This window comes from Capra hircus, chromosome 18 (genome assembly GCF_001704415.2).
Source record: "Capra hircus breed San Clemente chromosome 18, ASM170441v1, whole genome shotgun sequence".
Taxonomy (NCBI): domain Eukaryota; kingdom Metazoa; phylum Chordata; class Mammalia; order Artiodactyla; family Bovidae; genus Capra; species Capra hircus.
In genome coordinates, this window is record NC_030825.1 from 36,856,438 (window position 1) to 36,883,409 (window position 26,972).

A 26,972-nucleotide genomic window follows, 5' to 3' on the forward strand; every position below is an offset into this window, starting at 1 on the left:
ACCAGGGCAATCTTAAAATTTTAGATTCTCATTAGAGATGAAGTCTTAAAGCCTCTCTATTTCATCCTCCTTTTTCACACTGGAATTCACTATCTGGTGTCCCTAGTAATATTATATTCCTGTTAGTCTCTTCCTCTCCAGCTCTTTGGAACTTCTCAGGGCCTTTTAAGTTCCAGCTGCCCTTGTTTTGTGTGGACTCTGATGTGTCTGAAATCACACAGAACAAATCTAATCGTTCTTCTGTAATAATCCTTCATGTGTGTGAAATCTTTATTTTTCCTAAGTGTTAAAAACACTCGAGCAATTTCATCCTTCCCTCAGCCTCGCTAACATGCTTATTCCCTTCTGTTTGAACCCTGGGGTTTAGTTCCTTTTCATAGTGCTGTATCCAGAAGGCAACACTCTAGCCAGCTCAGAAGTGGGTTGGGGCTGTCACCTTCCTTGTTCAGAAAACTTTTATCAGTTTGGTGTTAGGGGATTTTCTTAGTTCCATCTTGCTGTTAATTTAGTGAATCATAAGTACTAGTCATTAGTCATAACTGAATCATGTCCATTTTGTATCCCCACCCCCTGCCCCACCTCCGTGGATTTTTACATGTATTGTTTTTGGAACCCAAGACTAAACTTTGCAGTTATCCTTGTTTGGTATCATTGAGGTGAGTTTGGGCTCCTCACATCGATCTTCCAGGCTCAGGTGAGTCTCAGAAACATTTTCAGAGTAATGTGGCTCCCTCCTCAGAGGGGTTTATTCCTTGTGATAATAGCAACAGCAGAATACCAACCTTTACTAATTGATGTTCTCTTTCAAGCAGTCTCCTTGGAAGGCTTGTAATATATACTTATTCAACCAGTTAGAATATTGTTCAAAACTCCTTTGCTACTTTCTTTTTTCCTTGCTACCTAGATGTATTAATACCATTGTCCCTGCTTGACAAGCATGTGTTACATTTGAGTTTTTACTCCAGTGTTTGTGTGCCTGGAACTGTGATTTTTCCTGAACATTTCTGTGCTTTATCATGTGTATGTCCCAGATTTGGACCAAGTGATATACATTAAAACAGTACAAAAATGTAGAAATTGTCACAGCTGTGTTTTAAGCATTTTTAATTAAGATTATAATATTGTTAAACTAGTCTTAGACCTTTAAATGCAAGTTCTTCTAATTTGTGATTGAGCTGAAACCAGTGAGAACTTTCCATTAGAATCCCTCAGTTCCCTCTTGTTCTCCTCTGTTCACAAACTAACAGAATCGCAGCTGCAGCTCTTCAGCAGAGAAGAGGGTAGACGTTAAATATAGCCTGACCTGCTGTTGTGGTGAAAACTGACACCGCCACTTGCAGGCTCTGCAGTAACATGCTGATCTTGAATGTAGGGCAATTGCTAAGTTGACTGTAAACAGGGACTCTAATGTGACCTCAGCTGTTGTGGTTCGGTATAGGTGACAAGCAGATGAACCTGCTTTCAAGTTCGTAGGGAAAGGTAAGTGCAAGATTCAGGTGATTAACTTGGATGGGAGAATCAGGATGCTGGTATGGAGGAGCAGCACAGCTAATATTGTCAGTATTCTAGTCCACCTGTTGGATGCTTATTTTACTGGTGTTTGTTGTATTTAAATAAATAAACGCATCGCCAATGATGAGGATGGGTCACAAATGAAGTGTTTAGTCACTTAGGGACTCAGAAGTGGAGGAAGGTAGATAATACTGAACATTCTTTTTTAACTAGGATTCAACGATTCTCATGAATACTCTGCTGGGAGGTGTGTATGTGCCATCCAGCCTTAAACATTTATGATGAATAATTCCAGAGGCAGAAAGTTCCCATAAATAATACCCACCATGTAGCTACTCTGTTTGAACAACTTGACACTAAAAATCCTCTGGGTGTTGCTTTTGAGTTAATGATAGAGCTGTGAAAAACTCATTCAGTCACTTCATACAGTGTTTTCCCATGAGAAAACCCAGTTTGTTTTTGAAATTTTAAGAATTCAGTAAAATATGTATAACATAAAGCTTAACCATTTTAAGCGTACAGTCCAGTGACATTAAGTACATTCACAGTAGGGTGTAGTCATCACTGCTGTCTATTTAGAGAACTTTTTCATCACCCTAAGCAACAGCTCTATAGGCGTTAAGCAATAATTCCTCATTATCTCATCCTAGTCCAGCCTGTGGTCACCTCTGTTCAGCTTTCTATTTCTATAACTTTCCTTACTCAAGATACCTCATGCAAGTAGAATATGACAGTTGTCCTCTTGTGTCTGGCTTATTTCACATAGTGTAATGGTTCCAAGGTTCAGCATGTTAAAAGCATATATCAGAACTTCATTCCTTTTTATGGTTGAATAATATTACATTGTATGTGTATGCCATATTTTTTTGGTCCATATATCTGTTGAAAGATACTTGGTTTGTTTTCACCTTTTGGCTGTTGTGAATAATGATGCTATAAATATTGGAGTATAGGTATCTGAGTCTTTATTTTCAATTCCATTGGGTTTTCTAGGAGTAGAATTGTTAGATTATGTAGAATTGTTTGTTCAACTTTTTGAGGAACTGCCAAACTAGTATTTTTCTCACAGTGCCTGTAACATTTTACGTTTATAGTGCATGAGGGTTCCAGTATCTCCACATTCTTGCCCACAGTTATTAAAAAAAAAGTAGGCATCCTAAATGGGTGTGAAGTGGTATCATGGCAGTTTTAATTTGCATTTCCCTAGTGACTAATCATGTTGCATATCGTTTTCATGAGCTAATTGGTCATTTGTTTATCTTTTCTGGAGACCTGGCTAGTCAGATCTTTCACCTATTTTTTTTTGGTTGAGTTGTTTAGATTTTTGTTGTTGTTGTTAAGTTATGGGAGTTCTTTATATATTTCACATATTAAATCCATACCATCATGCTGATGTATGGCAGAAGCCAATGCAGTATTGTAGAGCAGTTACCCTTCAGTTAAAAATAAATTAGTTTAAAAAAATTCTTATCAGATAAATTATTTGCGTATATTTTCTCCCATTCTGTGGATTGTCTTTTTACTTTCTTGATATGATTCTTTGATGTTTTTAATTTTGATGATGTACAGTTTATCTATTTTTTTCTTTTATTGCCTGTGTTTTTAGTGTCATACCTAAGGAATCATTGCCCAATCCATGATCATAAAGATTTGCCCTATGTTTTCTTCTTCTAAGAGTTTTAAAATTTTAGCTCTTATGTTTAGGCCTTTGATCTGTTTTGAGTTAATTTTGTATTAATTTTGCGTGAGGGATGAGTCCAGCTTTCATTCTTTTGCCTGTGTATATCCAACAGAACCCTTGTTTGAAAGTGAAAATTAATTGACCGTGTATTGTGAGGGTTTGTTTCTGGGCTGTTTTTTTTAATTGGGGTTAGTTGGTTTACAGTGTTGTGTTAGTTTCTGCTGTACAACACAGTGAACCAGTTATACGTGTATATATATCCACTCTTTTAAAATTATTTAAAAATACAGAATGCTTCACAAATTTGTGTGTCATACTTGCACAGGGGCCATGTTAATCTCCTCTGTAATCATTCCAGTTTTAGTATACGTGTTGCTGAAGTGAGCACTGTTTCTGGGCTGTTTTATTCCTTTGATCTGTATGTCTGTCCTGAGGCCAGTGTAATACTGTTTTGATTACTGTAGCTTTGTAGTATGTTTTGAAATCAGGAAGTGCTGGTCTTCCATCTTTATTCTTTCTCAAGACTGTTCTGGCTCTTGAGGGTCCTTGGAGACTCCATATGAATTTCAGAATGGGTTTTCCTGTTTGTGCAAAAACACTGTTGGGATTTTGATTGCATTGAATCTATACATTGCTCTAAGTAGTATTATCATTTTCACAATATAAGTCTTGCAGCTCTTGAACATGGGATGTTTTCCCATTTATATTCTGTAGTTTTCTTTTCTTGTAGTGTCTGTCTGGCCTTGATAATCAGGGTAATACTGGCCTTAGAATGAGAGGAAGTGTCCCCTTCTCTTCAATCTTCTGGAAGAATTTAAGGATTCGTATTAATTCTTCAAATGTCTGGCCAAAGTTTTTGTGAAAGAGATAAATCAGTTGTTCTTTGGAGCTGGCAGCAGAGTTTCAGGGAACTAGAAGAGTGTCTTGAGGGCTGCAAGTTTCCATAAGTGCAATCTGAAATTGCCACTATATCAGCCAACTCACAAAAGCCCCCAGTGTATCTTGGCCTGGACTTTTCTTTCTTCTAACTTATGTGCTGATTTACCTGGAATCCCATGTTCTGTACCATAGAGTCTGTTTTGAAGGATTCAGTTGTGAAGATTGGGCAGCCTCATAAAGGAGACCTTCGAAGGTACTATAATGCTTAAGTCACCCCTGAAGCTAGGTGAGTGATCTCAAATTTAGTAATAAAAAAGCTTCAGGCAGAAAAATTTTGCCTAAGCATGAAGAGTTCCTGGCTTTTGTGTTTTGTTTTGACCCATTTAGTGAGGCTGCATTTTGCACTCACTAGAATGCAAGGAGATTGGTTGCTCCTTGGTTTTCCCTCTTTTATCTGCCTAAGAGGAGGGTATGGTATCAGCTAGTTCACAGAGATTATGTACAGTTTCTTCTCTTCCGTGATAAAATAAGCATTCTTCTAGAATCTGCTAGAAGGTTATGTCCGTTTATTTGAATTCATACAGCAAAGGCCAAAAATAATTTTTTATCGGCCAAAGGAGGAGGCTGCCTCATTGTATAGTGGACTCTTTAGCTGGGCATCTGAGTGTGTGATCCATTAGCACAAAACTGACAATAGTGACTCTTCTTGAGTACAGTGACTTTCAAACATTTTGACTACTTCTAACAATAAGTAAGTTTTATAGCATGGATCCATTACATAACAAAAAACATACAACTAATGTGAAAGTCTGACAAGCCAATTAATTCTTAACCGTTATTAAAGAAAATGTAGCCCATCTTCTATTTTGTTCTATTTTTTTAATATTGATTTCAGCTTACTCTTGATTTCATAACATGCTAATAGATGTGAACTTTAGTTTAAAAAACATTCCTTCATGACCTGCAAATTTGCCTATAGGGGCCCTATAGTGTTCTGGGCCCCTACCCTTAGACATTTTGATTCTGTGCTCTAGAGCCTAGAAGTTTATTTTTTATTAAGTGCCCAAATAACTCTGATGTGGCCACAGAGGGACATCCCTGGTGGTCCAGTGGTTAAGACTTCATGCTTCCAGTGCTTCTGCTGCAGGAGCCACAGGTTCGATCCCTGGTCGGGGAACTAAGGTTCTGCATGACACGCATCTCGGCCAAAAAAAAGATATAGCCACAGACAAGTATTTGGAAACTAGTTTATTGAAAATTAAATCTATCCTTGACAATCACTGAAAACCATCACTGTAACTGTTAAAAATTACTACCCTTTTAAATTTAGAAAATAAATCAACATTACCTAAACTCTCTGGACTCCAGTATTTAAATTATCCAGTAAAATGTGGGGAGCTATTTTATGCCATGACTGGCAGGTAAAGGAAAACTAAATTCCTCTCGATTATAGAAAAAAACAAGCTGGGCATGTAGTAGATTGTTACCCTCTGGTTTGTTCCATTCAGTAGTGATGTTGTCTTCTTTGACACAGACCAGTTTATGTCTGACTTGGAACACCAGCCATCAGGTTCAGCAGAGAAATGGCCTAACCACAGTGAGCTCTCATGTCCACCTCCCTTCTGGAGAATCTAGAGGGTGAGTGTTGATTGAAATGTTCAATTATTTTTGTGCCGAAGTCTGATTTTTGCATGCGGTGGCAGGATTTGCATGTGCTACAGAGGAGGGGGTATCCATAGGCATCTTCTGGTAGGGGCCCACTGGTCATCTTTGGAGCTAAACTTTAACACTCCGCTTTGTAAATTTAACCACACTCAGGCTCTCACACTTGTACTTAACAATTTTAGTCTGGGTTTGAATAAAAGGAAAATGAGTGTTTGATTGGATTTATTAAACCAAAGCAGAGGGAGGCCTATCTATATGAATTCTCTGTCTTGCGTGCTGAATAAATGTAGTTGCTGCTCAGGCAGTATAAGCCTACTCATTTCTGATCAAGTACCGTTTTAAGTTTTGACGTAAGGCAGTATGGAATGGAAATGAAGCAGGAAATGTTAGCCATTTGCCAGAGGCAACTTGGATCATTTACCCTCGAACCTGCCCTTTAGGCCCATCTTTCCATTTCTGGTAGTTTCTTCTGGGACTCTAGTTGGGAGGAGTCTGTGCTTTTGAGGGAGCCGGCTGGGCCTCAAGCCTTTTCTACCTCAGCAAGCAACCATAACCCTCCCTTTCCCTCATACAGCTCCTTTCTTCAAAGACTCTCAAAGCCATCTGAGAAAGTCTGTGATAGAAATTATAGGGACTTCCCTCGTGGTCCAGTGGTTAAGACTCTGCTCCCAATAAAAGGGCGGAGGGTTTGACCTCTGGTTGGGAAACTAAGATCCCATACAGCACACAGCATGGTCAAAAAATAAATAAATATTTTAAAAATAGTAAAAAAGAAAAATTAAAACTCTCTGGAGAGTTATAACTAGGATTTAAATGAATTTCCTAGTATTATAGTGAAGAAAAATCAGTTGAAGAAAGTTTAGGTTGCCCTAGTCACATCACAGCTGAACCAAAATTAAAGCTTATTTCTTCTAGTGTTTACCCCATTGTCTTTCCCATGTATGAAGCCAACAGGTTGGTCACTTGTGATCTTGAGAAGTGTTTCTGTGGAGTGAAGGGATGGCTAAGGAATGAGCAGGAGGTAAGAACAGAGAAATAGCAGGCAGGGTAGATACTTCTTTAAGATATAAAACAATGAAAAAAAAAATAGAGATAGAGGGCCATGTGGGTCTAGGGTTTTTATTTGCTACCTGGCTTGAGATGGAGACTTACCCATATTTAAGAAATGATGAGAAGAATCTTAGGAGAGGGTGGGTGGGTAGCTTGATTAAAGAGATGGAAGAGTGAGGAAATTTGATGGAGCAAGGTCTTGAAGAGGCAAGCGTGTGGGATTCATAGCATAGGTATGGAATAAGTTGTGTGGGTTTACAACTCTGGAGCTCAGGTTTGGGATCTGGAGACAGTAGATTTAGGAGTCAACAGTATATAGAGATGAACAAGATTACTCAGAGAAAATGTTCAAATTTTAAAAAAGGAAAAGGACAATCTTCTGATAAGCCTAAAATTCAGAATCCCACATCTTAACCCAAATTGAAAAGAAGTTTTTTGTCTTTGGGTCCTCCCCCTACATTTCATTTTTTTTGCTGATACAAAAACATACGTGCTGTTACTTGAATATACTTTCAAGTAACTCTGTACTTGAAAGTACTTACTTAGCTGGAGACTCCGTGTTTGTCTTTGTAGAATGTTTTGAGTCACAACTTCTTCTAGAGGAAAGGTCTGTATGACAGTATAGTATCACATATATAAAAGGTTTCTTAGGACCTGTAATGGCAGGACTGACCTCCCCCTCAGTCAGTTGTGAAAACAAAAAGTGTCATAATTTCCCTTTACTAGTAGTGTTAACCTAATGTTAAAAGTGAAGGATATCTCTGATCATTGTGCCTATAAATTTAATCTGTCCTAGAGCTGGAAACTATCTAGAGTTCAGTGTGAGCTCAGTTACTAGAGACGAATGAATTAGGACAGTAGCAGTCTACCATAGGTCGACTTCTAAATTTTCAGGAATGTTTTTCTGTCTTTAGCTTGAAAAGGCAAATTAGTCTGATTTTGATAAATGCAAAATAATTAATAGTTGAGTTCAGTATTTTATGTATTTCATTTAGAGATCATTCTTATAACTTACCTAATAACCTGAAAGTAAATCTTAGGAAAACACTGCTTTAGAGTAATAAACCATAAAGTAGTACTAGTTTCTCATCCATTTAAAATAATTTCTATTCTTTTACTTCCAAATATCTCTTGTTTCTTCAAGGGAAATCTAGAAAATGATTGTACCTTCATTTTATAAAAAATAATATCTCCATAAAATTGTTCAGCCAGAGAATGAACTGTACCTTTAATCTTGGGGTGTAAGGAAAGAAAGAAAAGATGAACTTGCCAAACTTTTATGAATGTTCATTGATTGGAGCATAAAATGAAGTAGTATACATAAATGGAGACTAATTAGACCTAAAAATAGTTTACAAAAATGATCAAGATGCTCAAATGCTGGTTATGAAGACCCTTCAAACTGTTGTGTGTTTGACAATGTGTGTGTGCCTACTTCAGAGGCAGGGCTCTAGGTTACCCTGCCCCTCCACCTGGTGGTGAGATTTCATGCCATACCATGCTTGCCAGCTCTAACTCTGAATTCGTAAGCATTGGAAATAGCTCTAAAGAAGAGACCTGTTGTTACTCAGACACCTCATTCTTGTGTGTAGATAGCATTTCAGTGGACAAAATTTGAACATTTCCTGGATTAAAAAAAAAAGTTTTTTCTTACAGCAAATATTGCTGATGGCTCTGACTACTACTGTTGTGGTGACACAGGCAATCCAGGTGTTGTGGTAATGGGAGTCAAGGACGGTGGATGCCACAAGTGGGCCAAATGCTGTGACCTACATAACCTGTTAGCACGGGTGTTGAGGGCTGTTGACTGTTGTTCTAGGCTTTTAATGCACTTTACTCTTTATAGAGAGAAAGTGAGAATGTTGTATAGGAGGGGTATAAATAACTCTTTGTTTTTACCTTAAATCGGTGAAAAATAAAAAGCCAACTCACATGCTTTATGGAGTAGGATTTAAATCAATAAACACATGCATATGTACATTCAAAAGGAAGTAAAAATGAAATTGTAAGCATTAATGTTTTTAAGAAGTACTATATTTATCAAGATTGCTAATGATTTACCTATAACTTACATTATAGATTTGTTTATCAGTAATAATTTTGATTTGCTTAAGTTGACAAATTTTGGCCACATTAGAAGGCTATCTCAGGGAGTCAGAGCCTAGAGCTCCCAATCTGAGAGAGAAGTGAGGGGCAAGGGACAGCAGTAGACTTGTATACCACACTGCTCTCAAGTTGTTGCTGAAGAATGGTGAAAAGACTGCTTTGTTGGAGTACTGACTCCCTGGCCTAAAATTCATATTCAGTAGCTATTATTTGAGCATAATTTTTGTTGTTGTTTTGCCAGCATGCCATTAAAGATTCAATGGGATGTAATTTTCTCCGGCACTCAGTGTTTACCAAGCACTGAGGAGTCAAGGCTATGGTTTTTCCAGTGGTTATGTATGGATATGAGAGTTGGACTGTGAAGAAGGCTGAGCGCCAAAGAATTGATGCTTTTGAACTGTGGTGTTGGAGAAGACTCTTGAGAGTCCCTTGGACTGGAAGGAGATCCAACCAGTCCATTCTGAAGGAGATCAGCCCTGGGATTTCTTTGGAAGGAATGATGCTAAAGCTGAAACCAGTACTTTGGCCACCTCATGCGAAGAGTTGACTCATTGGAAAAGACTCTGATGCTGGGAGGGATTGGGGGCAGGAGGAGAAGGGGACGACAGAGGGTGAGATGGCTGGATGGCATCACGGACTTGATGGACATGAGTCTGAGTGAACTCCAAGAGTTGGTGATGGACAGGGAGGCCTGGCGTCCTGCGATTCATGGGGTCACAAAAGAGTCCGACACGACTGAGCGACAGAACTGAAATGAACTAAAGGAGTCAGTGGAGACCAAAATAGACAAGTTCTCTGCTCCATTGGAAATTAAATCTACTAGCTAATTATTATGTATTAATATTATATATCAAAGTATTTTTGTGTATAGTCAGCTTGAGTGCTTCTTTGTGAAAAATCTTGGATTTATCCTAGTCTTAAAATCCTGAGCTGTCAAGAACCTTCCAGGTTGTTTTAGCAAAATGAAGTTAAGCACACTAGGCAAAAGGAGAGCAGAACTTTGGTGAAGGGGAGCAGAAATAACACAGCTTGGATCAGGCTTTTGCTATAAAGGTTATCGCCTGACTTTTTCAGGAAATCATGGGTTTATCATTAAAATGTACTTGGTGAGTGGGTGGATAGTGCTGGTTATAGACTGTCATCCTCAAGATGTAAGCATTGACTTCCTCATAAAGACACATGAAAACTGTATTATGTGGTTTTTTATGATGATAGAGCACCATTTTTAATCATCTTGTTTTAAAACTTGAACAGTGAGATAAGAGTTGAAAAAGCTGTGGTTTTATGGCAGCCTATAATATCTCTGAAGTTAACATCTTTGGAAGGAATAAGCAACAGAAAAGATGACTGTGAGCTGAGTATATTCTATATTTGGCTTTTCGCCACTGCTGTGAGACGTGTTTAAAATAGACACTGTCAAAGTCAAAATCAGATGCCGTGTGTGAATTTTAATAACATTCTCTGGTCCCTTTCCTACCATACCACCTAATGAACTTTCAGGGTACAAGTCCAAGTAGCTTCCAAGTAATTGTATTGAATTCAATTCAGTTGCTCAGTTGTGTCCAACTCTTTGCGACCCCATGAATTGCAGCACGCCAGGCCTCCCTGTCCATCACCAACTCCCGGAGTTCACCCAAACTCATGTCCATTGAGTCGGTGATACCATCCAGCCATCTCACCCTCTGTCGTCCCCTTCTCCTCCTGCCCCCAATCCCTCCCAGCATCAGAGTCTTTTCCAATGAGTCAACTCTTCGCATGAGGTGGCCAAAGTATTGGAGTTTCAGCTTTAGCATCAGTCCTTCCAATGAACACCCAGGACTGATCTCCTTTAGAATGGACTGGTTGGATCTCTTTGCAGTCCAGGGAACTCTCAAGAGTCTTCTCCAACACGACAGTTCAAAAGCATCAATTCTTCGGCGCTCAGCCTTCTTCACAGTCCAGCTCTCACATCCATACATGAGCACAGGAAAAACCATAGCCTTGACTAGATGGACCTTTGTTGGCAAAGTAATGTCTCTATTTTTGAATATGCTGTCTAGGTTGGTCATAACTTTCCTTCCAAGGAGTAAGCGTTTTTTAATTTCATGGCTACAGTCACCATCTGCAGTGATTTTGGAGCCCCCCAAAATAAAGTCTGACACTGTTTCCACTGTTTCTCCATCTATTTGCCATGAAGTGATGGGACCAGATGCCATGATCTTCGTTTTCTGAAGGTTGAGCTTTAAGCCAACTTTTTCACTCTCCTCTTTCACTTTCATCAAGAGACTTTTTAGCTCCTCTTCACTTTCTGCCATAAGGGTGGTGTCATCTGCATATCTGAGCTTATTGATATTTCTCCTGGCAATCTTGATTCCAGCTTGTGCTTCTTCCAGCCCAGCGTTTCTCATGATGTACTCTGCATAGAAGTTAAATAAGCAGGGTGACAATATACAGCCTTGACATACTCCTTTTCCTATTTGGAACCAGTCTGTTGTTCCATGTCCAGTTCTAACTGTTGCTTCCTGACCTGCATATAGGTTTCTCAAGAGGCAGGTCAGGTGGTCTGGTATTCCTATCTCTTTCAGAATTTTCCACAGTTTATTGTGATCCACACAGTCAAAAGCTTTGGCATAGTCAATGAAAGTGAAGTCACTCAGACTCTTTGCGACCCCGTGGACAGTGGCCTGCACCAAGCTCCACCGTCCATGGGATTTTTCAGGCAAGAGTACTGGAGTGGGTTGCCATTTCCTTCTCCAGGGAATCTTCCCGACCCAGGGATCGAACCCAGGTCTCCCACATTGTAGACAGACGCTTTACCATCTGAGCCACCAGGGAAGTCCTGGCATAGTCAATTAGGATCCATTTATTCAGTTATCAGAAATTGATGTTTCCTTGGTAGTAAGGTCCTTGTCCTTTGGGAGCTCATAAGCTATTTGAGTGACAGATAATACTGATACCTACTGATAGTCTAATGAGATGAATAACATTAGAGGCCATGCACAGAGATCACAGCCATCCTTGGACTCTCTCTCGGCACAAAACTAACCCATAGACCCACGTGTAGAATCCACACTGAAAACACTGTTCTCTGTTGTTATGACAGAGGTGCCAAAGGCTGCCTTGTCTATTTATATCCCTTTATTTACTATATATATGGACAATATACAGTCCGTGGAATTCTCCAGGCCAGAATACTGGAGTGGGTAGCTGTTCCCTTCTCCAGGGGATCTTCCCAACCCAGGGATCGAACCCAGGTCTCTCCCATTGCAGGCGATTTCTTTACCAGCTGAGCCCCCAGGGAATCCCATATATATATATATATATATACACATATACATACATATATATACTATATAAGATTTTTTTAAAAATCTTCATTATACTTACGAGGAAACTGAAGAGAAAATATACTGACATACATCCCCATAACTTCATTTACATACTATTTCAGTGAATTATTTCTAGCAGTCAACAGTCAGTTTAGATTAATTCCATCGTTCTATGCAGACCATCAAGAATGGTCAGTAAGTCCTAGCCTGGAAAATTTATTTTAAAAGCACCATCTATTTGGCACAGGCCTTTGTAAGTCTGTATACCAGTGACCTTCAAAAATTGATATCAATTAATGATTATTGGAGCTAGCCAGCACTACTTAATCTTCACCCTTTTGTACTTAATTCCTTTAGCTTATAGTTCTGTTTCTTTACTCTTCTGCATTAAATACCAATCACAGTTTAGTTCAGTCGCTTAGTCATTTCTGACTCTTTGAGACCCCATGGACTGCAGCATGCCAGGCCTCCCTGTCCATCACCAACTCCCAGAGCTTGTTCAAACCCATGTCCATCAAGTCGGTGATGCTATCCAACCATCTCATCCTCTGTCATCCCCTTCTCTTGGCTTCAGTCTTTCCCAGCATCAGGGTCTTTTCCAGTGAGTCAGTTCTTCCCATCAGGTGGGCAAAGTATTAGGAGTTTCAGCTTCAGCATCAGTCCTTCCAATGAACATTCAGGACTGATTTCCTTTAGGATAGACTGGTTGGGTCTCCTCGCAGTCCAAGAGACTAAAGAGTCTTCTCCAACACCACAGTTCAAAAGCATCAATTCTTCAGCTCTCAGCTTTCTTTATGGTCCAACTCTCACGTCCATACATGACTACTGGAAAAACCATAGCTTTGACTAAATGGACCTTTGTTGGCAAAGTAATATCTCTGATTTTTAATATGCTGTCTAGGTTGGTCATAGCTTTTCTTCCAAGGAGCAAGCATTTTTCAAGTTCATGGCTGCAGTCACCATCTGCAGTGATACTGGAGCCTAAGAAAAGAAAGTCTGTCACTGTTTCCATTGTTTTTCCATCTCTTTGCCATGGAGTGATGGGAGCAGATGCCATGATCTTAGTTTTTTGAGTTTTAAGCCAACTTTTTCACTTTCCTCTTTCACTTTCATCAAGAGGCTTTTTAGTTCCTCTTCACTTTGTGCCATAAGGGTGGTGTCATCTGCGTATCTGAGGTTATCGATATTTCTCCTTGCAGTCTTGATTCCAGGTTGTGCTTCATCCAGTCCATTATTTTGCATGATATACTCTGCATATAAGTTAAATAAGCAGGGTGAGAATATACAGCCTTGATGTACTCCATTCCCAATTTGGAACCAATCTGTTGTTCATGTCCGGTTCTAACTGTTGCTTCTTGACCTACATACAGATTTCTCAGGAGGCAGGTAAGGTGGTCTGGTATTTGTATCTCTTTAAGAATGTTCCACAGTTTGTTGTGATCCACACAGTCAAAGGCTTTGGCATAGTCATAAGGCAGAAGTAGATGTTTTTCTGTAACTCTGTTGCTTTTTCAAAGATGCAACAAATGCTGGCAATTTCATCTCTGGTTCCTCTGCCTTTTCTAAATCCAGCTTGAACATCTGGAAATTCAAGGTTCACATACTGTTGAACTAATTACAGTCAGTGTGATTACTAATGCCAGTCAAGCCAAATTTTCATCCTTCTCTTCTTTGCCTTACTGAATGCTATTTGAAAATTTGTTTGTTGAGAATCACAGACTTCTATGGTTAAAGAGACCTTATTAGTTTATAACACCATTAGCCAAGGAAATGGGAATCTTGGATATGTGAAATAATTTGTCAAGGATACACTGGAATTAGTGGCAAAGCCTTCATTCAAACCAAACCTAATTTCCAGGCCATTCCTTTGGTTATATATTTTGCTTTCCCAGGTCTTATTTTCTCCTCAGGTCACAAGGCTACTCCCACTCATTATTTTCTCAGTCTTTTGCTCTTCAGTGGGACTGTGAAACTGCTCCCATACTTCTAAGTCTCTAGGAAGAAGGTGCATAAATCTCCTCTTGATCGTTCACTATAGTTTCTTACCCATAGGACTTTTCCTTTTGGATGTTCTAATTTCCAAATTCAGTTCCAGAGCTGACCTACCACCTTCCTCCTCTAAATTCCTCCTCAGCTTATCTCCAGTAGTGACAGCACTATTCTTCCTAGACTCAGAGCCTTGGTGGTGGTAACGAACCAATCCTTTCCTCCTCTTACAGTCACCACACTCACTCCTAGAATTATTTTTGTCCAAGACCTTTGCATTTTCTTTGTCTAAATGATTTCCATCTTCTTTTATTCTTTTGGCTTTCAAAAAGTTGAAAGGGTGTTTTGAAACTGATTCTACCATTTACTAAGCAAACTGTGTGACACAACCTCTGTTATCTATCTGTAAAGTGGGATAACACTGACCCTAAATTGTTGTCAAGATTAGCTGAAACAAGATACAAATTTTCAGTTATAAAGTTTAACCCGTAGATGCTCAATAAATATTTGTGAAGTGAATGTTACTTCCCTTTTCCTTATAGCCATAATGAATATATGAGTTTGAAAATTTTTTTTCTTAACTACCTAAACAATAGATTAGATACTAATACTTGAAGTGTTTTTTAATGATCAATAGTGTCTCCTTTGCTCTGTGATCACTTCAGATGCTAATTATGGAAAGTTTTTTTTCTCTTGGTCTGTTTTTATTTATAAAAGCTGTACTGAGATTCATTATTCATTCGTTACTTTAGAATTCATCTTTGAAAATAATACAGTTCAGTGGTTTTTAGTATATTCATAAAGTTGTACAACCATCATCAGTATCTAATTTTAAAACATTTTCATTACTCCAGAAAGAAACCCCCTACCACTTTGCAGTCGCTCCGTTTCTTCGTCCCTGTAACACCTGGCAACCACCTGTTTATTTTCTGTTAGTTCTGACCATTTTATATAAATAGAATCAGACAAGATAGGACCTTTTGTGTTTGACTTCTTTCACTTAGTATAATGTTCCCAAAGTTCAATCCATGTTGCAACATGTATTTAGAACCTCATTCTTTTCTAAGGCTGAATAATATTTCATTGTATGGAACAGACCACATTTTGTTTATCCACTCATCAATGGTAGACAACTGAGTTGTTTCCACTTTGGGGCTATTAAGAATAATGCTGGTATGAACATTTGAGTACAGGTTTTTATGTGGAAGTAGTTTTCAGATCCCTTGAGTATATGCTTAGTAGTGGTCTTAGTATAGAATTTTTAGTTGATGAAGCAAAAGAATTTTCATTTCAAAGCAAAGAATTCTAATGGTGAGAGAACTAAAAGTTCTTCTTTGGGATGTTTCCTTCTAATTGATTCCTAAGATTAAAATTCTTTGCACTGGACCTCACAGAAGACTATAAATCAACAAAATCAAGAGCCTTTTCTGAAAGGATCAGCAATAATACAAATGCCCCTACATAATAAAGGATGTTTGTATTAGCATAGGGTAACAAAGTAATCCCCAGATCTCAACTCTCATCAAAGTATTTATTTTCATTCACTTTATATCCAAGGTGCACTGCAGGAATCAAAAAAGGAAAACTCTCCTAAAGGGATGCAGATTAAGGAAAAGTTAGGTTAAGGTGAATAAGAATCCTGTCTTCTGCTCTGCAGCCTGAGCCTTCAAAGTGAGGGTAGGAACATTTCCCTTTTCTCTGATCCGTTTCCCTTCCCAATAAAACTGACCTGAAAGATAGAGAAAGAGGGGCCTGGAAGAAGTTTGAGAACGATGTTTCCATCCAGTTCAAGAGTTGGCTTCAAGCACTGCCTTCACTTTTTTAGAAAGCCACAGAAAGGGAAAAAACATCTTTGAAATAGAGCTCGGCTTCGAGCATCATATGGTTAGTCACACAGAGGTCACTAATTACTCTTCCCTTTCTTGTTTTTCAGTGAACGAGGTAATTGGGAGAGACATGTCCCAGATTTCCGTTTCCCAAGGGACAGGGGCGAGCAGGCAGACTCCCCTCCCGGGTCCCAGTTCCCTGGATTTAGGAAGATCCGACGGGCTCTGACATTGCTCACTACAGCCTTGTGTCCACCATCACGTACTTCTCAGCATGTTTCTCTCCTTGGACCTTGGGTTTCCCACTCTGCAACCTTCAGGATGGAGCCAGGAGTTGGGATCACCGAAAGTGGGGAAAGCAGCATTCCTCCAACTCAGGCCTTGGGAAGATTTTGTAAGAGAACAGGAGCAGTACAGGCTGTTTGATCTTTGAAGAAATGAGCTTTGCTTTTTATATTTAAATAGGATACTTTTATATGATGGGTGCTTTGAGTGTGAATGCAGCAGTCTGTCCATTTCAGAGGTGCTGCTTCTGCAGGTGACCTGATTGCTTAGCTAGGATTGGTGATTTGTACTGCTTTAGGTCATTTGAAGGACTCTTTAGCTTTGATGATATTTTTAAAGTAGAAACTTTTGATAAAACTTTCAGAGGTAAAAGAAAAAAAAAAATTACCCCAAGCCCACACCTATGCCTCAGAAACTCAGCATGTGTCCTGGAAGCCTTTCATAGATTCATAGGAAGTAAAGCCAAATGTAGCTCATACTTCTTTATAAAAGTAAACTCTTAGGTAAAATGAGAAGAGACCATTCCAATCACTGAAGTGTTGGAATACAAAATGACATTCCAGAGCATAGCATTTTTGTAACTTTTTAGGTAATCTTCCTGCTGTCTCTCCATACCATCTCCATGTTGAAATTGCTTTTTTTCCCTCAGGGCCTTGGGTAAATTAACTACATGTAAGGGAGCTTTGAATGATGGGGTTTTTTTTTTTTTAGCTTGCTATCTTTAATTCCTGCCATCCTACTAACAGGTAGGCTGTGGAGTATTTTTCCTTTTTGTGTCCTCTGGTCCCAGACCTTTTCCACATGGAAGCATCAGCATTTGGCTGCCACAGTCTCTTGATGGTTTGTTTAGGCAACTTTGTTGCTTCTAGCTCATCTCTAGAGGCCAGGCTGTGTCAGAAGCCAAGCACAAATGAGCTATGCTTCAACACCAGGGCAGAGGACCTGCAGGATTCCAGATGGGAAGCTCTTAAGATCTGCACTGGCATGGGAGGCTTTTCCCTCATTGTTTACAGCCTAAAATGATCCTGGCCTATCCTGCCCCATCCACATGGCCTAAAAAGCAACCTTTCCCTAAAAGGCTTTGAGGCAGATCCAAAAATGAGATACCACTGTAAACCTGACCCTCCACACCAAAGATGCCCTGGTGCTGCTGCTGGTAAGGCTGGTGCCCAAACAGGAGCCAGCAAGAAACTCCAGCCTGCTGTCTACCAAAGGAGGTGCCCAACCTGGGTTCTCTTCAAACCCTGCCCTTAGCCATCCCCTTAGTGGGGTTAGTTTCCTGTTCCAAGGCTTGGGCCTATTTCAAGGCCCCTGAAGCTTGCAGTACGTTTTCAAATGAAATGTTGTACTTCTATTCAGGAAGCAAATTTTCTGAGTGCCTACATAGGAGAGACAGTGTGGTGGACTGGTCACAGGCTCCATTGCTGTTACTTCAGGGGATTGTAGGTCCCAGATGCCAGGACTCTCTATTGAGGCCAAGTGAGGCCTGGGTGGAGAGAGCCAGCTCAATGTCCACCATCTCTTAAGTCAGCCAGATAGGAACTGTTGACCTACAATGAGGAAGTATGGTCTTTTTTTTTTTTTTCCTTTAAGCCACAATGTTTTCAATTTCTCCCTAGTTAGTTAGAAAAAAATGTCTGTCTTTCAGCAAATCACTCTAGTCCTTCTTGGAGCCCAGTGTTTTCACATTTTCTTTGAAAGTGAGTTTTGTGTCACGGAGTGTAGATAGTGAGATTTGCTTCGGGGCCTGTGGTTGGAAGCCCAGAGCTTCCTCTGGAGGGTTTTGGGGGGCTGACCCTCTTGAGATGGCCAGACTTTCCTCCGCCCTCATGCCCCTGGTGTAGCCACCTCACGTGGGGTCCTTACAAGAGCTTCCCTTGGAAGACCCTTTGGGGGTTGCTCTGTTGCCCTCAAGAATAAAAGCCTCTATGATCCAGAGTTGCTATGCACCAAAATTTGATGCCTTTTAAATACCTTGATGCCTGTAGCACTAGAAATGCTTTCCTATTTAAAATAAAAGTTAAATTTTAAAATAGAGCTTTGTATACTACATAAGCAGTTTTGTATCAGCTTTGTAAAAGCTCTGGTGTAAAAGACAGTATTTTTTGGCTTTGTAGACAGAGACCTTACTTTTTGTGCAACATAGGGGTGTTACAGCACACATCCACTGGCCTATGCAAATTGAATTCCAGTAACAGCACTGAGCAGCTGGGCACACGCTAGCGCCCACCCCTATCCTCTCCAGCCCTGCTAGGCCTTGGGTTGAGGAAGGGGATGAGCAGCCTTCTGCTTACTGGAGATGCACTAAGAAGCTTGGCTGAAAACAGCTTTTAGAGGAACAGATGTGTTCGAGTTCGAGTGTGGTGCTGCTGCCCAGGGTGCATCCCACCCCTCCCCAGGGCTAGCCCCCATCAACAGAGCTCTGCTGAGTCCGGCTGTAAAGCCCTGTTGTTGATACTCGGAACAGATGGTCATCTGTATGGCTCAGGTGGGTTCAAGTTAAACCTTGTATTTTATAAAATGGATGATGTTCAGTTAAGGAACTGGTTCTCAGTTATGTTTACAGCACTTGAGATTGTGTTTTCTTGTACATTTTGTATTTTAAAACCTTTTATAGGAGTACAGTGCTCCTTACACAAATACAAAGGGAAGAAGCCAGCAATTCAGGCTCCTCAGTTACAGTGCTGAAATAATAAACGGTGACAGGTCAACAGTCTCCTTGAAATCTGCCTGAGTGTTCCTCTGCATGGGGCTGGTGTGGAGCTCCTCACTGTGTGCCAAAGGGAAGGGCACTTGGGCTTTTAAAAAGTCCATTTGGCTAGGAACCTTTATTTTACAGAGGAGAGGGTAGAATTCCAAATTCCTTCTGAAGCTTCAGTTGGGCACCCTGCAGTGGGTGCAAAGGACATTCCAAGGTGTCTGTTGAGTTCAGGAAAACTGACCTGCCCAAGATGTGCATGAAAAGTAGGCAGAAGTCCCTTTACAAGTCAAGCCTGAGTTTTTCTGTGGGGGCCTCCTGCCCCCTAGTGTCCTCTGGGGATACTGCAGTAGAGTCCATCAAAACCGTTTGTGATTTTTGCCATCTGCTATTCCTTGTGCCAAGCTCCAGGGAGGCCAGCATCCTTAGGTGGGACCACCCCTGGCACAGTGTAGTCACAGAGGTCCAAGTATCCTGGGGAGTGGGACCAGCACACACTGCTGCCCTGTACCCCGTCAGAAGAGACGGGAAGGTAGGACACTGGTATCTTTACTCAGAAAGAAGCTCCCTGGAGTCATACACTGAAAGCACCAGGGCTTACATTTTTTAAAAAGAAACCAAGCCTGCTGTGGACATCAGCCCCCCAGAATCTGTAGGCACAGGACATAGCCAGAACAGAACAAAGGCTCTCTGGGTGCTACTTAAGCAGCCCAGATCCGACCACTGGAGCAGGATAGCGCCGTTCCACCCCCAGCCCTGCATGCAGGGTCCAGCCATCATCTCTGAGGTGGACAGGCAGAGCAGTAAGTTGGGGGATGGAGCTGGAGCTTGATCTCCTCTGGGGGCCTTCTGAGGATTTTGAAAAGCCAGAAAGAAGCCACCAGGTTGAGGGCGCTGGTTCTCTGGAGACAGGAGAGTCCCATTAGCTGAGGACATCAGTCAGCTCTTATCTCCTGGCTCCCTCACCTACAAACACACCCATTCTTTGGGGGCCTGTAGCACAGTGCGAGCTGGGTCACCAACAGGAATCAGGCTGGTGTAGTCATCAGGGGCTAGCTGTAGGAGGGACAGAGGTTTAGGCAGGGAGCCCCAGGCTCAGCCAGCTTCCCCAGCACTCCAGCCACACCTCACCTGGTAGGCCTGGAAGACGCTGAGCAGATCCTTCATACCAGCTGTGTATGGGACACCCTGCATACGGACCAGGGCTCCTGGCTGGGACAACACAGAGGTGGGAGCAGAGGCCAGGGCTGCAGGGGGTGTGGTGAGGTAGCCCACAGTGGTGGGGGAAACAGGGGGGCTGGGGGGAAAAGGCAGGGATTTAGTAGTGTAGTCCCCGTTATGGCCTAGACCGAGCCCTACCCACCTCCTCCCTTGCCTCTGCCTTGTGCTTGGTTCATTTCCTCCTCCCTGAAACCCCTGCCTCCACAGAGTCCTCCCTATTCCAGTATGTAGGTGGCATCAATCAGCCCACAGTTGTCACTCCCACACTGTTTCAGAGTAAGGGAGCTCCAAGAGACCTTTAGTTATGTGGCCCAGGAAGGGGATCATGGATCATGAGCCTCCCACAAACCAAGACAAGAGGGCAAGACTGAAATTCTTTGAGCGTACCTGGGGTAGTACGCTGTGTAGTTCATGTAGAGTTGAGTGGCTGGCCCTGGGTAGTAGGCGACTGGGGTGGGAGCAGCAGGCACCCTGGCAGCTGGGAGCAGTGCTGAAGAGGGATACAGAGCTGCTGTCTCAGTGGGAATGAGGGTCGGGGTGGCCTGGAAGGTGGCGTAGGCGGGTGGTGAGAGGCCTAGAGGCAGAAGCAGAGAGTGTATCTGCAGGGAGCCCAGCACTGCCCTGGGTGGGGCAGCCAGAGAGGAGACCCCCCACATAGAAAGTGAGGGTGATAACAGCCTGGCTCCCACATGCCACTTCCCCAGCCCCTGGGACACTCACAGGGCAGCTTGCAGGGTGGAGGGGACATGCCACTGCGGCCCAAGGTGCCCCCCATCAGGACACGGCTCATCTCCTCTGTGGAGCAGGGGACCACCTCCACATAGCGTTCCTTCATTGCTTTCTTATGGCAGCGCTGAGCAGCAGCTAGGGCCCGCTCTGCTGATGTCATCTGGATGAAGGCATCACCTGAAGGCCGGCCCTGTGCACACCACCTTGTGAGCTGTCCGTCATGTGCAAGAATCCCTTACTCCTAACCATGCGGGCTCCCCTGGTCCCCCTGGGCAGCAGCTTTACCTGCTGGTTGAGTACCATGTGCACACCATGAGGCCGAATGTCAGCCGCTGCCTCCCCCAGAAAGCTAAGGATGTCTTCAATGGTGGCTGTGTAGGGCAGGCCTCGCAGGCGTACACAGTCTCTCCCGCTCCCAGCTGCCAGTGGGAAGGGGATGGGCAGCAGTGGAGCAGTCAGGGTGGGAAGGAGTGGGCTGGAGGCGTAGCGGTTCAGGACCTAGAAGGAAAGGAAGCAGCAGGCTGATTATGCCAAGGAGGGCAAGGCCAGAGAGAAGGGGCACCCTGGAGAGGTACATGGGCGTGGGGGGTGGGGCCTGGGGGGCTCACCTGCTGCACCTCAGCTGCAGTGCTCCGGAAGAGTTCAATGTATCGCTTACCCAGCATGCCTTTATGCCTGCGTAACGCAGCCTGTGCCAGCTCCTCACAGGCGAAGAGGGCAAAGGCATCACCCGTGGGCCGGCCATCAGGATGGCGCACAAAGAGCAGCCCATCAGCGCCCCCCGTTACGGGGCACTCTGGCCCCAGGAAGCCTAGCACATCTGCTGGCCCAGCCGAAAAGGGCAGTCCCCGCAGCCGCAGGATCACTTGGTCTTCCCGTGACAGGAAACGCGCCACCTCTAGTGATGTGCCTTGGGGGAGGCCGTGGGAGTCACCTACTGACTTCATCTGTGCCCTTCCAAATACCCACCCACACTGGCACCCAGGGGAACAGGAAGGCAAGAGGCATGAGAAAACAGGATGTGTCAAGAGCCGGGGGCACTAGGCACCGTTGGGAGCACACTCACCCCCTGCGATCTTCACAAACTCCTCTCCTGTTGCTTTATACACCTGTGGGGACAGCTCGTGGGTCTCATGCCTGCCCAGCCTCAGCTCTGCCCTGCTCTGCTCCCAGCCCTAGAGCCCCACCTCGATATAGCGGATGCCCATGTGGTGCTTGTGTCTCTGCAGCGCTAGGTCCCGCTGTTCGCTGTCCACAAAACGGATGAGGGCCTCACCATTTCTGCGGCCCTGGGCGTTGAGGCACAGTGCTACACCACCCCTGCAGAGCCAGCACTGTGTTAGTCCCTCCTGGGTGGGCCTGCCCTCCGGTGCCACCCACCCTGCTGTATCCACCTGGCAATATTGAGCCCTTTGAAGAATCGAGCCACGTCCTGGTCTGATGACTGCCATGGCAGCCCACGAGCCCGAACCACAGTCTCGCTGTCCACCACGTCGGCCTTGCTGCTGTGGGGGCAAGGCACAATCAGAGCTGTCCAGCTGCTGTCACCCCCAACCCTGCCCCCTCACTCACCAAGGCCCTGTCTCATATTTCTGCTTCACCACTTCAGGCTTCAAAAACAGTTGACCTGAGAGGAGATGGCATGTGGGTCAGCAGGGTCTGGTGGGGGAGGGGTGTCTCCCCACCAAGCTCTGCAAAAAGGACAGTTTGAGTGGGATGAGGAGGCAACAAAGGGGCTTTCACCTGTGGCCTCTCAGAAAAGGTGACACGTGGGGAGGGGAACTTGGAGGAAGTAAGAGGCAGGCATTCACCCAGCCGTGAGAACAGGTGAAAGGTGGTGAGGGGAACCTTACCACTGGGACTTTCAAGCAGGTGGAGGATGATGGCTACCATTGTCTTCACTTCCCACACCCCAAAATCATCCTCTGTGGCATCTGTCTCCAGCCCCAAGTCTATGAGCAGAGAATAACAATGAGGAAATCCCAGCACAAGAGGGCAACTGACATGTCCCATTGAAGCTCACAGCCCCTACATAAACACGCAGAATCCCAGCAAACACGTTTGTTTTGGCTTGGCTCATCTGTGCCATGACAGACCCGCAGCCTAAATAAATGGAGACATATGCCCACATTCCAAATGTGCCCCAGCACAGACACACAGACTTGCAGTCGGCGGCTGAGCAGTTTACCTACATGTGTCCATCCAACCTGCCAGCATGCGCATACTCAAGACACATCCAGCCTGCAGCCACCCTTCCACCCTCACTCTGCTGGGCCACAGATACCCTGTGCCATGGTGGCCACGGTGAGGTCCCTGGCAGAGCGGGCACTCGGGTGCTGCACGTGGAACTCTCTGCGGAGGTCGTAGAAGGAGAAGAAGGTGTCGGGGAGCACCAGGTTCTGGGGGCACATGGGAATGGGGATGAATGAGGGAACTGAGCTGCCCTGGCCTCCCGCTGCCCCCCGCCCTGTGAGAGTGGGCATTCTGGGAACTGTGCCCCCTGGTGCACCCTCAGTGGTGGCATACCTTCCTGGAGGCCTCAGGGTGCAGGACCTGTCGCAGCAGTTGCTGCCCATCAGTGCAGAGCATGTAGGGGCCCCCGCCCAGCAGAGCCACATCCCCGCTCACCAGCTGTGAGAACTGGGAATAGGGAGTGAAGAGAGAGACAGACGGACTAACAGCCAGGTGGGCAGGGGGAGGGAGGGTGCAGGCTTGCAAAGCTGGTTCAGCCAGATGTTCAGCCCTTCCCTGCCTGGGGAGGAGGCTGCCACGCCTGCTGGGCCTGGCTCTGTGTCCCACCTGCTCCCTCCACTGTCACCTCCAGGCCAAATGGGAGTAGTCACAGATCACCCGAGCCCCCATCACACACACTCCAGGAGTCTGGAATGGGGCCAGAACAAACACCTGGTGGAGTGGGACAAGCAGGTGGGGAGGGGCGGGACAAAGCAGGTTAAACCTGTCCCAGACCAGGCACCACCCTCAGACAGGTGAGGGAGGCCCAATCCTGTGGGAGGCCGAGCCTGCTCATGGTCAATGGCAGCCCCGCCCCTAGGCCTGACCAACCCGGGGGCCGAAAAACTTCAAGGACAGAGCTCCACACCTGAACGCCAGGGGCAGCATGAGCTTTGACCCAGACCCGATCGACCGGCTGGCACTGAGGTGTTTGCTCATAGAGGGGGCGGGAAGCGGCCCAGCCCCTCCCCCATTCTCATCCCCGCCGGCGAACACGTATGAGCACAAACCACAGGCCCAAGAGCCTTCCCTAGCCCGAGCTTTCCCATCTGAGGCTAGCAGAGCAAGGCGACCCAGCCCACGCATCCCAAGTGGGGGCTAGTTTGGCAGTCCTGGAACAGACTCATGTTTCACATCATTGTGCCTGTTTCCTCATCAGGAACCACCAAAGTTGTCGGAAGATAAAAGAATTTGTGCTAGTAAAGCATTTTCAGTCATTTCACCCAAGAGTCAGGCACAGGGGTGAGCGCAGTGAAGACAAGAAAAACAGCAAAGGGAACCGCCTTCCACTTCAGCCAGGCCTTTGCACTCAGGAGCCAGGTAGCCCCCCAGGCGGGGTCCGGACAGCGCCCATGCCTGGCCAGCCGACCGAGACAGGCCTGGACGAGCAGCTTACACCTGGCGGCGTCTACCTCCGGGGCAGACACCGCCCTACGCCCCGCTGCAGCGTCTCCCAGGCGGGTGGGTGGGCCGAGGATACAAGCGGCACGGACCGTGACCTGTGGCCAAGTCTGGGCCCCTGGGCCCTTTCAGCTTCCGGCTGCTGTTTTGGACGACCTGGCCAGGCAGGTTCCCAAAGGCGTCTCACCTACCTCCCCTCGCAGGCCTGGGACTCTGGGAGGGGTCTCGCAGCCTCCATCTCCACCCCCTCAGCAGGAGTGGATCACTGTAAAGTCTGAAAAGACGCCCCCCTGGAACGGCCGACACACGCGGACACACGCACATTAGGGAGTCGCTGAAAGTTTCAAACAACAGGAACCCGTCCTACCACCCTGGCCACTTGGCTGTGGTGCGCCAGGCCTCGCCTCCTGCCGCCTCTCCCGCCGAGAAATGTCCCTGCAGCCCGGCCGTGCCTCCATTCACCCCGGCCCCGGCGCTCACCTGCTGCAGCACTTTGTCCAGCGGCTCGGCCCGCGCCAGGCTGTCGGAGCTCAGGCCGCTCGCCTCGCGGCACTGCGGGCTCAGCGCGGCCGCCTCGGCGCGAACCAGTGACTTATGCAATGTCCCCACCTGCGAACGGCGTGGAAAACCGATCAGCCACTGCGCTCCTGGGATCCCGAAGCTCTCAGGAGATCTCAGCGCCCCCTTCCCACCCTACCTGGCGGCTCCGCGGCTCCACCACTTGCCAGACTAGGAGGATTAAGTCGGTCTCGTCGGAACCCAGGTCCGGCCCCAACGCACCGGCCGTGGCCCCGAACAGTACGACCAGGGGTCCAGGCCCCGGTCGGGGGTCGGCAGCGGAGTCTGCAGTGGGGTTCGGGCCTGGGGGCGGGGGCTGGGGTGGCGGCGGAGTCATGGCCTCAGAGGAGAGGGGCGCTCCGCCAGACACGCGGATCGACGAAGCGCACGCACGCACCGACCGATGGCAGACGCGGCCCGGCTGGGGCGGGACACCGTGTGTTGGGGGCGGCACCTGCGGCCCGGCTGGCGCAGTGGGCGCTGCTGAGACCCGCCCGCGGCGCCCCGCGGGGCGGGGCGGCTACCGGCCCCCGCCCTCTCCGGGCCAGTTACCTGTCGGCCCCGCCGGCCACGTGATCGAGGGCCCGGGAACGGTGGGGGAGGGCGGCTAGAATCCAGCCCTGGACGCTCACACTCGCTCTCCCGGCCTGGGGTCGCGCTCAAGACCCAGACTCCACTCCCGTAGCCGACCCTGCCTGACTTCTGGGGCGACCGCCCCAACCCCTCCCACTCCCCTCTCCCACCAGGGCTCTACCAAGGAAAGTGCAAAACTGGGGGTCTTCTTCAGTCCGTAAGCGGCAGCCCAGAGGCTGCGGGGGGTCACGACGGCCGGTCTGGAGGGGTAAAGTCAAAGGGGCGGTAAGTGTTACCAGGTATCACCCCAAGGCTTGTAGGGTGATTGCCAGAGGTCGACTGGGGTGGGAGGAGAGTGGCCGGAAGCACAAGAGAGCATTAGAACCATTGGGGGATTCACCAGAGGTCAGTGGGCAGGGTTTGTGAACACAGGTGCGAAGGCTGGGCCTTAGCCGGGCTCCTGGAAGTGCCTGCGATGCCAAAGCGCGGTCGGACGTGCGCAGGCCTCGTTTCTAGGGAAGGAAGAAGCGCGTCTCCCACATCCCCCGCCCCAGCTCCCGAGAGCGGGCCTCTAGACGGCGCTGAGCCGGACTGCCCCAGCAAGGAGCCTCGCCCCAACCCTACGTTAGAGCTGCGGTATGCTTTTGTCCTTCCGCCTGGATAACAGGCCTGTTGCTGAGTTGAGAGCGCGCTTAGAGGCGAAAGTGCAAGCTGCTCAAGGGGGCCGCAGATCCTCCATCTCTTCTCTTTGGACAGAATCTCGTGGAGGGCTCCCAGCACCCTTTCGTCCCGTCGGGCTTGGTGAAGATCCTTTATGGTGAGTTTCCAGGCCGTCCCGGACTTCCCCAAATTCTCCCGTTTATGTGACTGAGAAACTGAAGAAGAATCCGGTGAGAAGGGACTCCAGCCCAGAGAGAGTAGACACACCGGGTTGTGAAGCCCGATCTGGAACTGGGGCGCGAGCCGCATTTCACGCTTTCAGAGAAGCTGGGCGCTGCGTTCTGACTTTCGGACGAATGAGAGCTAAAGAGCCCGGCGTAGAGGAGGCGCCTCCGAGGCCTTACCCTCTAATATACGCTGCACTGCGTCCCCACTAGGCGGATGAAGAGACTGAGGCGCCCGGGACACGGCGGCTGGGAAGCAAAGGGAAAGCACACTGGCCTTCCAGCGGCTGCTGGCCACCCGCGCTTTCTCTTTGATTGCAGGCGAGTGTCCGCGCTTCGCTGTCCTAGGTTAGACCGTCACCCAACTGCCAGCCCGCT

General features: G+C 45.9%; 2 protein-coding genes across 5 annotated transcripts in view; one reads left to right on the top strand and one right to left on the bottom strand.

Moving 5' to 3' along the window:
• NFATC3 (nuclear factor of activated T-cells 3) overlaps nt 1–19,013 on the top strand; it is a 93,022-nt gene extending 74,009 nt beyond the window's left edge. Inside the window, exons 10-11 of one of the 2 annotated variants that reach the window (XM_018062184.1) lie at nt 5,607–5,710; nt 16,121–19,009. In XM_018062184.1, coding sequence (XP_017917673.1) covers nt 5,607–5,707 — 101 coding nt within the window. In that variant the 3' untranslated portion in view covers nt 5,708–5,710; nt 16,121–19,009. Of the gene's footprint in view, nt 1–5,606; nt 5,711–16,120 lie in introns of both variants that reach the window. The other variant, XM_018062183.1, reaches the window with a different exon arrangement.
• Nucleotides 18,792–25,588, bottom strand: ESRP2 (epithelial splicing regulatory protein 2). 3 transcript variants are annotated; one of them, XM_018062186.1, is made up of 15 exons: nt 25,277–25,588; nt 25,060–25,188; nt 23,473–23,586; nt 23,231–23,345; nt 22,800–22,898; nt 22,519–22,573; nt 22,341–22,448; nt 22,134–22,266; nt 22,013–22,055; nt 21,555–21,856; nt 21,232–21,444; nt 20,938–21,136; nt 20,605–20,791; nt 20,128–20,293; nt 18,792–20,052 (listed from the first exon to the last, which is right to left on the bottom strand). In XM_018062186.1, the coding sequence occupies exons 1-15, from the start codon at nt 25,472–25,474 to the stop codon at nt 19,963–19,965; spliced, it is 2,151 nt and encodes a 716-aa protein (XP_017917675.1). In that variant the 5' UTR covers nt 25,475–25,588; the 3' UTR covers nt 18,792–19,962. The 3 variants fall into 3 exon arrangements, with proteins under 3 accessions (XP_017917675.1, XP_017917676.1, XP_017917674.1); XM_018062187.1 differs by having other exon boundaries at nt 20,605–20,707; nt 22,341–22,451; XM_018062185.1 differs by having other exon boundaries at nt 22,341–22,451.

Coding starts and splice junctions, on each gene's coding strand:
- ESRP2 (XM_018062185.1), bottom strand. CDS start 25,474: ATGACTCCGCCGCCACCCCAGCCCCCGCCCCCAGGCCCGAACCCCACT. Junction 25,189..25,276: donor TGGAGCCGCGGAGCCGCCAG/GTAGGGTGGGAA, acceptor CGCCGTTCGCAG/GTGGGGACATTGCATAAGTC. Junction 20,294..20,604: donor TACACAGCGTACTACCCCAG/GTACGCTCAAAG, acceptor TTTTCCCCCCAG/CCCCCCTGTTTCCCCCACCA.